At 37.6% G+C, this 15,458-nt stretch overlaps 3 protein-coding genes across 3 annotated transcripts in view; 2 read left to right on the top strand and 1 right to left on the bottom strand.

The window, feature by feature from the left end:
* LOC122342952 (NACHT, LRR and PYD domains-containing protein 3-like) overlaps positions 1-15,458 on the top strand; it is a 924,523-nt gene that overhangs the window by 576,415 nt on the left and 332,650 nt on the right. The gene's annotated exons all lie outside the window — the stretch shown is intronic.
* LOC122342953 (NACHT, LRR and PYD domains-containing protein 12-like) lies at positions 647-9,232 on the top strand. Its single transcript, XM_043237179.1, is given in 11 exon segments — positions 647-807; positions 1,087-1,359; positions 1,492-1,554; positions 2,143-2,259; positions 2,262-3,918; positions 4,048-4,221; positions 5,897-6,070; positions 6,164-6,337; positions 7,095-7,268; positions 8,554-8,600; positions 8,678-9,232. Coding segments are annotated over 10 exon segments (3,381 nt in total). The 5' UTR covers positions 647-807; positions 1,087-1,103; the 3' UTR covers positions 9,223-9,232.
* Positions 9,761-14,268, bottom strand: LOC122343111 (phospholipid scramblase 1-like). The gene is made up of 5 exons (XM_043237448.1): positions 13,596-14,268; positions 13,306-13,511; positions 13,067-13,231; positions 11,702-11,872; positions 9,761-11,544 (listed from the first exon to the last, which is right to left on the bottom strand). The coding sequence occupies exons 1-5, from the start codon at positions 13,648-13,650 to the stop codon at positions 11,458-11,460; spliced, it is 684 nt and encodes a 227-aa protein (XP_043093383.1). The 5' UTR covers positions 13,651-14,268; the 3' UTR covers positions 9,761-11,457.

Here is a 15,458-nt window from a genome sequence, read left to right as displayed (position 1 = left end):
CTATTGTTTTGTAATGTTTTGCAAGATCATTTTGTATTAACATTTATTTTTAATGGCATGTCTTTCAAGTGTATATCCGCGATGCCATGTGTTCACAATATTTTAATTCAAAAATTTAATTTTCACAATATATCTCTCCACCTAAACCTAACCCCATGAGTAATGCCTAAAATCAGAGAAAATTATAGATGAATGACACTGACGTTACAAACAACAAGTGTGAGCCTAAACTTCACAAAAATTATAAACTGGTTCTTCAAATCTCGTTGGTCACAGGGTCCTATATACAGTGGGTGCGAAAGTATTCAGACCCCTTAAATTTTTCACTCTTTGTTATATTGCAGCCATTTGCTAAAATCATTTTTTACAATGACAAATATACGCCACATCTGTGTGTTACACAAGCCAAGAAACATTGAAACAGAAGCCTGTGCAGGAAGTGTCAGACATATTAGTCATACACTTGGGTGAGAATACTATTTCTAATCTGATCTATACAGTTTAAACTCTAAACTCTAAACTCAATAACCTGGAGCACTTCAGATCCCCACCTTCATCATTTGAACTCATGTGAAGATATACATATATGCTCATGCACTTACAGAAGAACAAAGAAAGAGAACACGGAAGGGGGAGGGAGCGTCAAAAGAGTGAGGAAGTAGGAGGGACTGCAGAAAAGAAAACCCACAAAAACATCCTGCAGAGAGAAGAAAAATGAAGAAAACTTTCTCCTAAGAATTGAATGTTTCAGAACTTCTGTTCAAGACACAGTTAACTGGAGAAACAAGGAACATCTGATTAATCGGGGTTAGTTAATAATACCACTTCATGAGATACGGAAACATACAGATTTAAAAGTGTCATGTACTGTTGATCTACACTTACAGTATCAGACAGCATTGAGATATTGTTTGCATTAGTTTTTCTTTGTTTTTTTAAAAACAACCAGTTTAAAACAACCTTTTGATTATGTCTCTATTAACAGCTTTATAATCCAAATGTTGTGCACTTAATCCAGATTTGAACACTTAGTTCAACATCTTAAGAGTGAAAACACTTTGGGTCTTTTCTTTTTATGGCCTGCAGCTGTAAGTATGTGAAGGATGATGGCGTCTGTTAAAGAGCTGCTCGTAGATTCACTGAAGGAGCTGGTAGAAGCTGAACTGAAAGAGTTTCATTGGCGCTTAAATTGTGAGCATTTATCAAGGTCTGAATTGGAAAAGGCGGATAGATTTGACACAGTAGACAAGATGATAAAATGTTTTGGACCAGATGAAGCTGTGAAGGTTACAGTAGAGATGCTGAGAAAGATGAAGCAAAATTATCTGGCTGAACAGTTGGAGAAAAATTACAAGCAAGGTAACATTACATTTATTGTGACTGTAACGTGATTAAATATTTAAGTTAAACCACTTTTCCTCTTTGCTCCGCTGATGTGTTTAGGACATAAATGTTTCCCAGTCAATAATTCTCTCTTTTTCTCTCTCACAGCTCAGACTGAGGGCAATATGAAGAAATCTGCTGCGGTTGGAGGTGATTCACTACATATCCGGGGTAAACAACAATTACTGCATTTAAATGTAAACAAGAACATATAACTCAAGCACAGGGCCAGTCATATCAGTGCTCTGAAAAAACAATTTTCTTACTTTGATTTGATTATTATTTTTTAGGCAGAAACATTTCAGGAAAAAAAGTTAAATCAAATGAAAATTAAGTGTTTTCTTAGATTAAGAATTTTTTTATTTATATATTTATACAAATCTGTAGAAGAAAACAATTTATTCAACTATCCAGTTCACAATAGTCACATATGTGGGCAAACTCTGACCTGGATGTGATACAATTGTTTATAAAAGTCGACAGATTAAGTATGTGACACTGTGACCAAATTCATTCATTGTCCTCAAGGCATGATTGCAATCACACATGCAAAGGTTCAATGAAGTAGATCAAAACATGTGGTAAATGCAGCCTCACATCCTGTTTGATGAGCTGGATGATGATCTCAACCAATACAAAGATTGTGATCAAGAAAACATATTTAGATATTGTTAGGGATGGACTGTGCTGTTTTCAGTTGTAAAAAATATGATCATGCTTGTTTTAAAATATTTCTCAAATATGCCTTTTTTATTACAGAGCTGCAAAACTTTTTTGAATCTCACAAAACAAACATGAAGAATAAAGCTAAATGTATTTTTGAAGGAAACAAAGAAAATGAAGCACAACTCAAGGCTGTTTACACAGATCTGTTCATTACAGAGGAGATATGAAAGAGGTCAATCACGAACATGAGATTCTGAAGATTGATGATGCTTTTAAGATTAAAAAAACACAGGACAAACCGATCAAATGCAATGATATATTTACTGAACTGAGGAAAAACAGTCAGAAAAATACTGTGCTGACCAAAGGAGTCGCTGGCATAGGAAAAACTGTCTCTGTGCACAAGTTCATCCTGGACTGGGCAGAAGGAGAATCTAACCAGGATATTCACTGTGTGTTTCTGCTTCCATTCAGAGAAATTAATTTAATGACAAATGAAGATTTCAGTCTCCATGAGTTTCTGCTGGAATTTTATCCTGACCTGGAGAACCTGGAGAAATCAAAGCTATATAAGGGATGTAAGCTAGCATTTATATTTGATGGACTTGATGAGAGTCGGCTGCCTCTAAATTTTAGATGGAAATCAATGAAAACTACTGAGAAAAAAGCATCTGTAGATGTGCTCTTTACAAGTCTGGTCAAAGGAACTCTGCTTCCATCAGCTCTTGTCTGGGTCACATCACGACCAGCAGCAGCCAATCAGATTCCTCCTCGGTATGTGGGTTTGTTTACAGAGGTGCGAGGATTCACTGACCAACAGAAGGAGAAGTACTTCAGAAAGAGAATCAAAGATGAGAGTCTGTCCTCCAGAATCATCTCACACATTAAGACGTCTCGTAGTCTCTACATCATGTGCCACATTCCTGTGTTCTGCTGGATCACAGCCACAGTACTTCAGGATATTCTCACTGAGAACAGTGAAGTGAAGATCAGCACAACACTCACTGAAATGTACATTCACTTCCTGCTTATACAGATGGACATGAAGAACCAGAAATATGAAGAACAAGAAGAAAGAGAATTCATAGAACACTTAGAAGCAAACAGGGAAATTATTTTGAAATTAGCCAAGTTAGCATTTGAACAGCTAAAAAAGGAAAACATTGTGTTCTATAAGGATGATCTAAAAGAATGTGGTATTGATGCGAGTAAAGACATTGAGTTCACAGGAATGATTGCTGAGATCTTCAAAAGGGAACATGGAATTCATGGAGCAAAGGTCTTCTGCTTTGTGCATCTGAGTGTTCAAGAGTTTCTTGCTGCAGTGCATGTGTTCATCTGCTATCTGAACAAGAACATGCAGGAGCTTCAGTTTTTCTTTGATGAGCCAGAAGAAAATATAACAATGGAGACGTTACTGCAGAAGGCTATTGAAAAAAACATGAACAATAAGAGAGGACATCTGGACCTGTTCCTACGGTTTTTGTTGGGCATTTCACTGAAATCCAGTCAACACCTGCTTAAAGGCCTGTTCCAACACAACGAAGACTCCACAGAGAGTCTCTCAAAAATAAGTGAATACATTAAACAAGAACAAAACAAGCACAATATCTCAGATGAAGCTCTAGTCAACCTATTCTACTGCTTACTTGAACTCAAGGATCATTCAATATATGAGGAAATCCAGAGTTACCTCAGTTCAGATGAACATCCAGAAAGAGATCTCTCATCTTCAATGTGCACAGTCCTGACCTACATACTGTTGATATCAGAGAAGGTGCTGGATGAGTTCAACCCAAAGAGGTTCACATCATCATCTTCAAATTCCGCTATACTCTTGTCAGCTGTGAAATGCTGCAGAAAAGCACTGTGAGTAATTTCACCAACTGCTGTTCAATAAAATGTTTTGTTTTACATCACTAAACAAATATCTCAAAATATGTGAAATATTTGACCTGATTATGAAAATTACTAGTTAATGCAAAATTCTTTTGGCAGATTTGATGGCTGTGGTTTTAATGAAACATGCTGTGAAACTGTGTCTTCTGCTCTACAATCATCAAACTCTCATCTGATAGAGCTGAACCTGAGCAGCAATCACCTGCAGGATTCAGGAGTGAAGCTGCTTTCTGATGGACTGAAGAGTTCACACTGTCGACTGAACATACTGAGGTTTGACATTCACAATGTTCAAATAGGCAGTTAAATAGATATTTCATAACTATAGCATGATAAAAAAAAAAAAAAAAAAAAAACATCCAGTTCATGCTGTAGTATGCTTATATCAGTCACATTTTCTATAAGAGCACAAGGCAGGCAATGTCTAATCCAAAAAAAAAAAAAACAGCTAGAAAACCTACCTAGAAAACCAGGGCCAAGAAAAATCTTAGTGCTACGAATTGCTCCTAATGACAAAATTTTAAGAAAATTCTCAGAAATGTGGGTGCACTAAAGAAAATATTTTAGTAAGGAAAAAGTATTTAAGAAGGAATCTTAACCCTTAAAGGAGGTCTTAAGGTTTGAAACTCTAAGGAGTACACTTTTAAAATGCTTGAGAGATTCTTTAGCAGTGGAGAAAATGGACCAGAAACATGAAGAGGGAAAAGAAATGAGTTGCACAGAATGCATGATAGTGAGTTGATAATATGGTTCACATTTGATCGCACAGAGATCATGTTTGTGATTTTATAGAGACACACACCGACACAGAACAGAAATGCCATAGCAACAGAAATGGAAGTAATTGCTCCATTAACACATTATCAACCCGAAAAAAATTCAACTATGCAGCAGTGATGATTTGGGTCTCTTAAAACCTTCTATATGCAAAGTGATCACCCAAACAATTACAAAAAACAATTACATATGTTAGGTATGATAGCATGGTAAAAAAAAATATTTAAGAATATATATACACTGTGTGTGTGTGTGTGTGTCTGAGTGTGAGAGAGAGAGACAGAGAGAAAGAGAAAATGGTAAATGGTATTTTTTTCTGGAGCTTTCTACTGCATGGTACGACCTGGCTTGGCATGGTTCAATACAGCAGTGGCTTGGCTTGGCTCGGTTTGCATTTCCACTGCAGTTTAGTACAGTTTTAAAGTGGGCAGGGATTATTCACATTATAGTTGCGGGAGCTCACATTGTATTAAGGGAGCTTGGGGAGCCATTTCGGTGCAGGGAGCTCAGGGAGCCATTTTTAGTACAGGCAGCTTAGAAGCTCATAGATAAGTAAATCAAGGACCACAACCTTTGCCCAATGCCTGTCCACCCATTACTCTACCATGGCTATATAGAGGACTCATTACAAGTCATGATCGCTCGACAATCCTACAACTCTGCACTCTGAAGTCAAGAATTGATCTCCTGATGGGGTTCTCCCATACAGAGCCATCTAAGAGAGCGTTCAAGTCCAAGAACCTGTCTCAACACTGTCTCAGTGCACTTTTGTCAGAGATCCCGGGAGCACTACAATCAGGGGAAAAGTGAACAGGCAAAGCCGTTGTGCACAACGAACATAAAACTGTCTTTTTCAGGGCAATGTTAGTCTGCTTGTGTAATGATGTAATATAGTGCTACAGCTCTCGTTAAACCTGTTAAGTGAAGTAAAACTCATCTCACTTTAAACCTGTTTTTCTTAAATTTCCATTTCTGAAAAATCATAGCTCTCAGCCAATTTCAGAATGTCATAATGTTTATTATAGTCAAGCTGTGGACAAAATAAAAAACAAGAAAAGGCTTGGAAAGGTCTTGAAAAATGTAATTTCACCATCTGATGGCTTTTCCTAGATCGCATTATATATTTTTATATATATATATATATATATATATTCTTTATTTTTCTTCACAGGCTGAGTGGTTGTAATTTCACTTCTCAATCCTGTGAAAGTTTGTCTTTAGCTCTACAGTCCTCAAAATCTGTCCTGAGAGAGCTGGATCTGAGTAACAATGACCTTCAGGATTCTGGAGTTAAACTTCTTTCTGAAGGACTAAAGAGTTTAAACTCTAAGCTGGAGATACTGAGGTTTGAAGTTTCAAGGGTTTTTGAGGTTTCAAATACAGTATACATGTATTTATTTATTATATCACACTTTTGAGATTAATTGCAAAATTCCAGATTTTCCATCTGTAATCTCACCGCACTGTCTTGTGGGAGTTTGTCATCAGTTTTACAATCTTCAAACTCTGTCCTGAGAGAGCTGGACCTGAGTAACAATGACCTGCAGGATTCAGGAGTGAAGCTTCTTTCTGATGAAATAAGGAGTCCAAACTCTAAGTTAGAGACACTAAGGTAAATGGGTTTTTATGGTTTATTCTGCTCTGAATGCAATGCCAGAACAAAAACTCTGTGTTCATTCAATTCACAAATACAGGATGTTTGTCTTAAATCCACCTTACAGATTTTTGGTAAGAGAGTTAGCTGCATCCCTAGGGCCTTCCTGTTGTCTCTGTATTCTTCCACCCCTGTCTCTGTCTGGATTTAAATACTCTTATTTTGAAGTGTGTGTGTTTCCCATTCCCATTGAGTTTTTTTTTGCTCTGTCCCCTTGTTCAACAAAAAGTGTTGCACTTTTTTATTAGTTTAATTATTAGTTAAGGCTGCCATAGTTCATGCAGTCAAAAAAATTTTTAATAGTGTATAAAGAGGTTAAACATAGAGATAGAAGAAAAATTTTATCTCAGTTTTTTTGCAAATACTCAGCATGTCTACATTTTCTGTAAAGTAGATTTATGCTGAATGTTTCATTCATCATTAAGCGTAACTGTACAATAAACTAAGAAATATAGTAATTAATCAAGAATCTTTTTTGTTTTTAAATATTACTATTATATTCTTTCTTTCACTACTTTGCTGACAAAAATTCAGAAGCAATACTACTACTGTTTGTATCAGAGATCTAAAGTTTTACTTTTAAATTTAAAATACAGGATATATAATGTCCAATGATTTGGGTGAATATTTGATAATGCTAAATGATATTTTTTGTGTGATTTTCATTGCACAATACAAAAAGAAACAATAGACAAACTGTATTATGTTTTTGTAGGTTGTCTGGCTGTATGGTGACTGAGAAAGGCTGTGAATATATATTTTTAGCTCTGAGTTCAAACCCTTCACACCTGAAAGAGCTGGATCTGAGCTACAATCACCCAGGAGATTCAGGAGTCAAGCTAATCTCAGAAAAACTGGAGGATCCACACTGCTCACTGAACAAACTCAAGTAAGTCAAGCGGAAGGACACTTTTGTTTCAGTATATTTGTATCCATATGAGTCTAGGACAGGGGTGTCAAAGCAACTCATGAGAGTTTAGTTCCAACGTTGCTCCAAACACATGCCGTGTTGCTTTCAAGAACACTATGAAGAGGATTCTGCAGAGTTTAGCTCCAACTCTGAAAAAAAACTCACTTGCCTGTAGCCTTAGTAATCCTGAAGACCTTGATTAGCTTGTTCGAGTGTGTTTGACCAATGCTGCCTACCACTGGTATGCATTCCAGGCTTTACTAGATCAATCAACAAGTAAATGGATGATCTTTTCATTATTACATAAAACGTTATTCATCAATATATCTACCTGCATCTTGTCAGTAAAGGCGGTAGCAGTAAATCTCCATCACCTGTTTTTAAATGGAGCAACTGCCTAGCCACCACCCAAGCAAAGAGCATATAATAACACCCTAGTAACTACCCAGAATGTGTTATTAACTACACAACAATTACCATAGCAACCGGATGACAACAGCCTAGCAACCATTAAAAGCACCTTTACAGTTGTATAGCAACCCCCCAAGTACTTTAGCAACACAACATCTGAAAGTTCAGGTCCTTCTTAACACAGCATGCTGCACAACTTCTTGTCCAGGCCCTTGCCATTTCTAGGCTGGACTACTGCAAGGCTCTTCTGGCTGGACTTCCATCAAGCACAACCAAGCTTCTACAATGATTCAGAATGCAGAAGCACAACTGGTCTTCAACAAACCCAAAAGAGCTCATATTATACCTCTCTTTGTCTCCTTGCACTGGCTCCCGGTTGCAGCTCGCGTCAAATTAAAGACACTGATGCTTGAATATAGAACAGCCACAGGCTTGGCTCACAATTATGAATCTACCTCCTCTTCAGAAGTCTAAGATCAGCTATTGATCGATGCCACGTGGGACCATTACAGAGAGATTCAAAACCACTCTCCAGAACATTTTAACCCACCCTGGCTGGTGGATTGATCTTTCTACCCCTATCCGAATGCTGGATCCATGTCAATCTTTAAACAAAACAGCTGAAAACTCACCTCTTTCAATGGTATTTGACCACATCATAAAAAAATAAAATAAAACCTTCCTTTTCTACCTTTTACTTATTCAAACAATGTCTGAGGCTGGTATTGGCAGCACTTCCTCGTGTTTGTCTACCTCTTTACGATGAATCACTTTGTTTATCTCGACTTGCAAGTCGCTTTCGATAAAAGCGTCTGCTAAGTGACAAAATATAAATGTTTGTGTTTTGTAGTAGTGTGTATCATGGAGAGGAATCCAGGATTATAGCAGGACTGAAGAAATGTACGCCTCACGCACTTCCACACACACACATCTGTAGTGACCGTTGCTGTTGTTAATGTCTCTGTTCTTGTGTTCAGATGCCTGTTTTCTCACACTGGATGCAAACACAGCAAGCAATCATCTCCTTCTGTCTGAGGACAACAGAAAGGTGATGTGGGTGCCTCATTGTAATCAGCTATATCCGGATCATGCAGACAGATTTGATAATCCTCAGGTGTTTTGTCGAGAAAGAGTGTATGGGCGCTGTTACTGGGAGATTGAGTGGAGTGGAGAAGTGTATATAGCAGTGTCATATAAAAGCATCAGAAAGAAGGGACGAAGTTATGAGTGTTGGTTTGGAGGTACCGATCAGTCCTGGAGTTTGTTCTGCAATTCTGTATATTACTCATTCAGACACAATAACAAAGAGACTCATCTCTCTGTGAAGCCCATCATCATCAGAAAAACAGAAGTGTTGAAGTTCCATAGAACAGGAGTGTATGTGGATAAGAGCGCAGGAACTCTGTCCTTCTACAGCATCTCTGACACAATCACACATATCCACACAGTCCAGACCACATTCACTCAGACCCTCTATCCTGGGTTTACTGTGTCTTATTTCGGATCACTGGATCTGTGTTGATGAATCAGAATAGACCACAAAGAGATTTTACTCATAATGCTTTGAGCTGCATTGTTGAAAAAGTCACAGTCACAGTGAGATGTTATGAGACTTCATGATAATAATACTAATTAATACTTCTGTCTAATACTCATCTTCTGTCACTGAGACAGAATAAATGTGTCAGAAATCCTCATATAGGCCACATGTCCACCAAAGCATTTTCTCAATTGTCCTAAATGGGAGTACTATGTTTTTTGTTTTTTTCACCAGGAGCGAGATTATGCTAAAAATATTACTTTGAATAAACCTTAGTGTGGTTTTGTTGCATAAACACAATGTAGTTACAGTTTTTCCAGAAAAGAGTAAAATGTAAGTATCAAGTGTTACAAACAAAGAGGATGTTAAAAAGCAATATGATTAAACAATGATTTAACTTTTGTTTTAACATGGGATTTAGATATTTCAAACCTTAAACCATGATGTTCCAAATATCTTTTTTTTGGCTTCCAAGCTCAAGTGGTTTTTGAGTCATGAGACAAATGAAAATAGTAAAAAAAAAACTTTTTTTCTTTAAGATATTTGTAATGACTGACTTAAAGCTTTAGACTGATTAAAATAACTGAGTGTATGTTCTTCTCTTGAATATGTATACAGTAACCACTGAGTACATGAAACAATATTGTAAAAATATATGTAAATATAAATGTGTCTCACGCAACTGTGTGTTAATAAAAAATTTTGAAAGCACACAAAAAACAGAAGCATGTATGCCTACTGTTAACAGGGAATTCATTAAAATAATACTATGTGCTCATTTAATGGCTTTTATTTACGATATGTGATGCGATGTGGGAGAACGTGTAGGATGTCAGTTTTCAAAAAATATCATTATTCAGTTAATTATTAAATTATCATTAAATTAAATTATTATTCTGTAACATCCTTTTCTATAATCTAGGAAAATATCTTTGCAAAAGCCACTTGTTTGGAGCAAAACAAATGCAGTCTTTCTCTTAACTGAATATATAACCTTGTATAAAAATACTATGTGAACTATTAAGGCAGGATTTAAAAATGTATTCATTACTTGCTTACTGAAAAGTTGTTCCAAACCCGCATGAATTCCTTTTTGTTTGCCGAACACATTAGATACTTTGAGGAATGTGGGTATCATGAACCAACGGCCACCGGAGGGAACCTTCTCCCAGATACTACCCGCAAGGAACTACATTTTCCATCATGCTCCACACCTTGGACCAATTGCCGGCCCAGGTGCTTCCCATCACGCCGGCTATTTAAACTGTGCCCTGACTCATGCTTAGTGCAAAGTCTTATCCTTGCTCTGCTGGTAATTCTAAGAGTTAATTTCTTCCTATTGATTTCCCTGAGACTACCTTCGACTGTTTCTCGATTCTGTGTTTGAATGCTGCCTGCCCAATGACACCTGGACTTAATGACTTTGATACTTGCTGCCTGTCTCGATCTCTGCCTGTTTATAGATTCTGCCCTTGTCTTGTCCCTGACGCTACTGTTGACCTATTGCCTGTTCGACCACTCTAAATAAAGAGCTAGCACATGGAGCCAAACATCTCTGACTCTGCATTACAGTGGCTAACCAAACAGTTGACAGGAGCCATTGAAATCCCATAGTGTGGAGAAAAAAACATTATGGAAGTCAGCTGTTAGGTTATCCATACTCCTCAAAGTAACAACTTTACAGTAAGCAAATTGTGAACAAATTTCAGTTGTTTCAGAACAAATTGTATTCTCTGTTAAGTAGTCATTTATGTTTCATAAAAAACTTTTGCCGAAAATTTATTTAACAAATCGGCGACACTTAGAAATCAAATGTCCCCAACTGAGCAAGCCAGAGGCAACAGCGGCAAGGAACCAAAGCTTCATCTGTGTGAAAATGGAGAAAAAAACCTTGGGATAAACCATGCTCGATTGGGGGCCATTTTTCATAAATAGTGTGAGGTTTTTTTTTTGCTTTTTTGGCTTCCGAGATATGATCGTAAGGCAGCTGCAGCTCAAAGTCGGACAAATGTTCTAACCAGAATTAATTGCTTTTTTCAGACGGCAGCCAATCAAACAAACCTATTATCTCTGAATATGCTTTAGTCACGACCGGGAGGACTTCAGTTACAATAGCATAGGTGCATGGCCAAGATGTCATTCTTTACATATGCAAATTTTATTTCTTAATTCACATTGAGATGTTTGCTGAAATTGTTGGATGGGGCAAAGACCTGCCTAGTAAATTTTCCAGCAAGTGCATGCCATAGATAAGCAGGTGAGCCAGAGCGGTATCCTTGATTTCCTGTCGTTATATTTGGAAACCTGAAATAAATAAATAATATTGTATTACATAAAAATATTACTCCTACTACTCATATTACTGCTACTAATAAAAATAATAAAACATTAATAAAGTTATAATTATAAATGCTAAAGTCTAACAAAAAGCGTTAAGAATGTACTTTTCAACTATATTTACAATGAGTATGCATGCTCCCAGTACAGTAACTTTCATTTTGACATCCAGGTTGCTTGGAAAGCTCAGGACGAAGTGCTGCCCTTTATTTGGTCCACTGTCTAAGAAAGATTTGATGATGTTTCCAACTGATCTGTGTGATGTTGCCTCGTTTTCCTCATTCAAAGTCATCAGCTGTGGTCACAGTGAAAAAGACAAGTGTAGGATATCAGTGAAGAGACATGTTGCAAAAGAAACCCATTCCAGAAGAATCTCAAATCCTCAGCTGAGTCGTACAGCTGATCAATGATTTTGGGTTGCGTGAAATCTGCACGCTTTTTGACTTCTTCCAAAAACTCACCGAAAACAGCTCGTCCTAACTCTGCTGAAATTCCAAACCTATAGCTGCAACCGACTTGCAGAAGAACTTCAAGAATGGCAAAAATATCATTAAACCGTTCCTCTCATCACCAAGGCAATGGCCAGCAGGGAAATCCCAAAGACGTCAGCCGAGACGATTGCCAGCTAACCGAAAGTGCCGTGACTCCCTCTGAGGAGCCAATTAGAAGCACTGTCCCCTTTTTAGCCTTGGTGTGGTAAACACAACACCTCTTTTCTTGCTGAAACGGTGCAACCTAAAAGGTTAGCTAGCCATAAGCTAAATCTCTGTTTGGTGAATTCTCTCAGGTCACAATTATAGAACTAGACCTTGGGACTTCTACTTAAATAACTGATTTTTACCCTCAAAACGTGTGTGTGTGTGTGTGTGTGTGTGTGCTTGATAGGTTAGTAATGTCTTGAATAGAATAGTTGTCCTCTGTATTGTCTGCTGTAAAGTCAAACTTTACCCAGATCTTAAATCTACCTGCTCAGAATCAGGAAAGAAACTCATACCAGCTTTGCCTTTTTTTCGATGGTCACGAAAGGAAACAGAACTTTTCAGATACACTAAATAGTGCTAAATGTTAGATGGATGGGTCTATAGAGTGTATCCTATGCAAATTGAATCAGTGTGACCAGAGCAATTCGAACCCTTAGGATTTGATTAACCTAGTTAATATAATAGAGTAGTGTAAGATAAAAACAACAAGACTGGATTTGCAACTTAATCTTTGTTAATCTTGCTGCTGCAATTAGAGTGCATGCTAGTTCTAGCTTTTAAACCAATTTTAAACCCATTTTAAACCCAAAAGCAACACATCTGTTTCTGGGTCAGGTTTTTGGCTTCAGTGTGGGGATCAAATTTCCCCAGAAATGTAAAAAAACCTGAAATCATCTACAGCCAGTGCGGGTCAGCTTAATCAGCATATACTAAAGTTTTATAAAAATATAGGTTGGAGGATAGAAAATATCTTTGGTCAGTCAAATTTCAGTGTGTATGCGATTCACCTCAAAGTTGTCCTCTTCACAGCAGTCACAGTTTACACACGGTCCCTCAATCCTAAATTGCGGCTGGCCTCGTTCATTCTCAAGAGTGAATTTTTTCGGCATGAAAACATGGCAGTTGTGTCGAACATATCCGATGGGACTGCCTGGCGGAGACTGAACTTCCAGCTAAAATATACATACAACATATAATACACGCTACGTAGCAAAATGAATGAGCAAGCAGAGAATTACGTTGATACCTCATGGCTCCCGCAGCAGTGAACAGATGGGTGAACCAGTCTGAGAAGCTCTTGATTTGAGACGTTGGTAACCTTCATTATGAAAGGACGTGCACCTCCACGGAACTGCCTGTCACAACAATCACTGTCCTCGAGAACACTGAAGACCTTGTGCCCATGGCGATCCTTCACAATGTATCTGTCGACAGGCTTTACTCCACAGCATACTTTAAAAGATTATAAAGGTATGTGAGGAGCATGTACTTCATTTGATTTTATGCATATTATTCACGAGTGGCTAACAAGCAAACCTTCAGCAAGACATTCATCTGTTGTTTCTTCTTTGCAGATAAACAGTTGATCCATCTAAAATACAGTAAAATTAACGGCTGCCTGAAGTGAAAATCGAGCAAGTCAGAATAACACGCAGTTATGAGCATTGCTATTATTTTTAAGAAGCATCTCCAGTCTTATCTGACAATGGTCAAGGTCTCCAGGTGTGAAGAGCAGTGGAGCAGGCCTGGGAAAGGAATCATTGCTGCGATCTCTAGTGAAACATATCATGTGTGTATCAAACCCCTTATACAATTAAATCTATATGTCTTCATATCTACACATCTCGCCTCCACAAAGTTATTGTTGCAGTCAAGACACCCCAAAACTCACCTGACAATTCCATATTTAATTTTATCTGGGAACAGAAGGAACAAATGAGTTGTGTTTTAGATTTCCTTCTCTTTTACTATTTATAGATTACTGTAAATAGAATGTTAAAAACTTTCTAAATCTCAACACAAAATACACAATTCAGCTGTTTCAAATTAAATTATTATAATATTTTTATTAATTATTATTTGAAAAGCTCTTATATTTATAGAGATTTACATACCAAAAGATGGACGAATCAGTGGATCAAATGAACAGTCTTTATTATAATTATAAGACACGTGAACTCGACTTTGAGACCCGACAAACACAGACTAAACAGACAGTGATGCTTATAAATACAGCAAAATTACTTTTTTTGACAAAATTATGTTATGTGGTTGAGAAAGGGTTTGATCCACTTTCGGTTGAGTTACTTCTGGCTTTAACAGTTCAAAACTATTTTACGGCCTATTTATCGTTTTGGTAAATTTCCATTTGTAGTTCTTTTTAAAATGAATCAAATCAAAAATAGGTTTCAAGCTTGGATTTTCCAGACTTCAGGCCTTTTGCACTGATGTCATCTTTTATTTAAAGTCAGTCAAGCTGCAGAATGGAAGTGGATCGAAATCAAATAAAATAAACAATGGCAGTTTGGATATTAACCACTTTTGGAAGCATTGTGTCTCTACCATTGCAGGTGGATAGTTTCAACACTGGCTGGTTATGCATCTTCTCAAATATTGGTTTTGGATCATTTTAAACCAAAAAACACTCTTAACTTTAAACAAATCAGCAGCAACTCTATACATTTTAAATCATAGGGCATATACCAAGCCAAGACAACAGAGAGACTCAGGAGGGCACAATGAGTGAGCTAGGGAGATTCAACCTACTGTTACTCCTCAAGAACCTCATGATGAAAATTGTGCTTTCCAAGAGCAACAGCCTACGCTTCAACTTTTCCTGCAGGAAAGCAGTACTTCAGTTGACCATCTACAGGGGTCTTCTTTGTGGGAAGAACACCAATCAGCGAAGAGATTCCACTGCTGGTGGTAGAGCACTTAAGTGTGCCTCGTCCTACCCTCGAGTCACATGTGGAGGTTCCACAGATCTGGAAGCAGGTGGCACAGGATACCTGCCCCTGAGTGGAGGACCCCCGAAAGCATGGCCACCAGTTCTGGGTCTGATTCAGCAGCTGAAGCACCCGAGGGGGCAGCCCCACTAAACACTGGTGTTTGCAATTGTCTGAGGTGAATATGTATCAAATAAGCTGTAAATATCACTGATAATATGTATGCTATGTGGTAATTGTGTTATTTTTTTATAAATTAGCACCAGTACCAGTGACAAGCACAACTGGGCACAAGCTCGAAACAATCATGGGTAGAAACTCTCTTAAATCTATTCTGATTCATCAACGCAGTTTTACTGATGGTCCAACATTATAAACCCTGAACTCAGGATAGAGGGTCTGATCTTCAGTGAAGAGGATATGCAAGTCCTCAGCTCAGAACCCTATTGCCAAC

The sequence above is a fragment of the Puntigrus tetrazona genome, chromosome 4 (genome assembly GCF_018831695.1).
Source record: "Puntigrus tetrazona isolate hp1 chromosome 4, ASM1883169v1, whole genome shotgun sequence".
NCBI lineage: Eukaryota > Metazoa > Chordata > Actinopteri > Cypriniformes > Cyprinidae > Puntigrus > Puntigrus tetrazona.
The sequence above is the reverse complement of the archived record's forward strand: the minus strand, read 5'-3'. Positions and strand labels throughout refer to the sequence as shown.

What these genes read in the sequence shown, in the direction of transcription:
- LOC122343111 (XM_043237448.1), bottom strand. Translation starts at nt 13,650, where the DNA reads ATGGATCAACTGTTTATCTGCAAAGAAGAAACAACAGATGAATGTCTT. An exon ending in GTGAAGAGGACAACTTTGAG is followed by an intron (nt 11,873 to 13,066) that starts GTGAATCGCATA and finishes CTGTGACCACAG; the next exon opens with CTGATGACTTTGAATGAGGA. An exon ending in TGGGAGCATGCATACTCATT is followed by an intron (nt 11,545 to 11,701) that starts GTAAATATAGTT and finishes TATTTATTTCAG; the next exon opens with GTTTCCAAATATAACGACAG.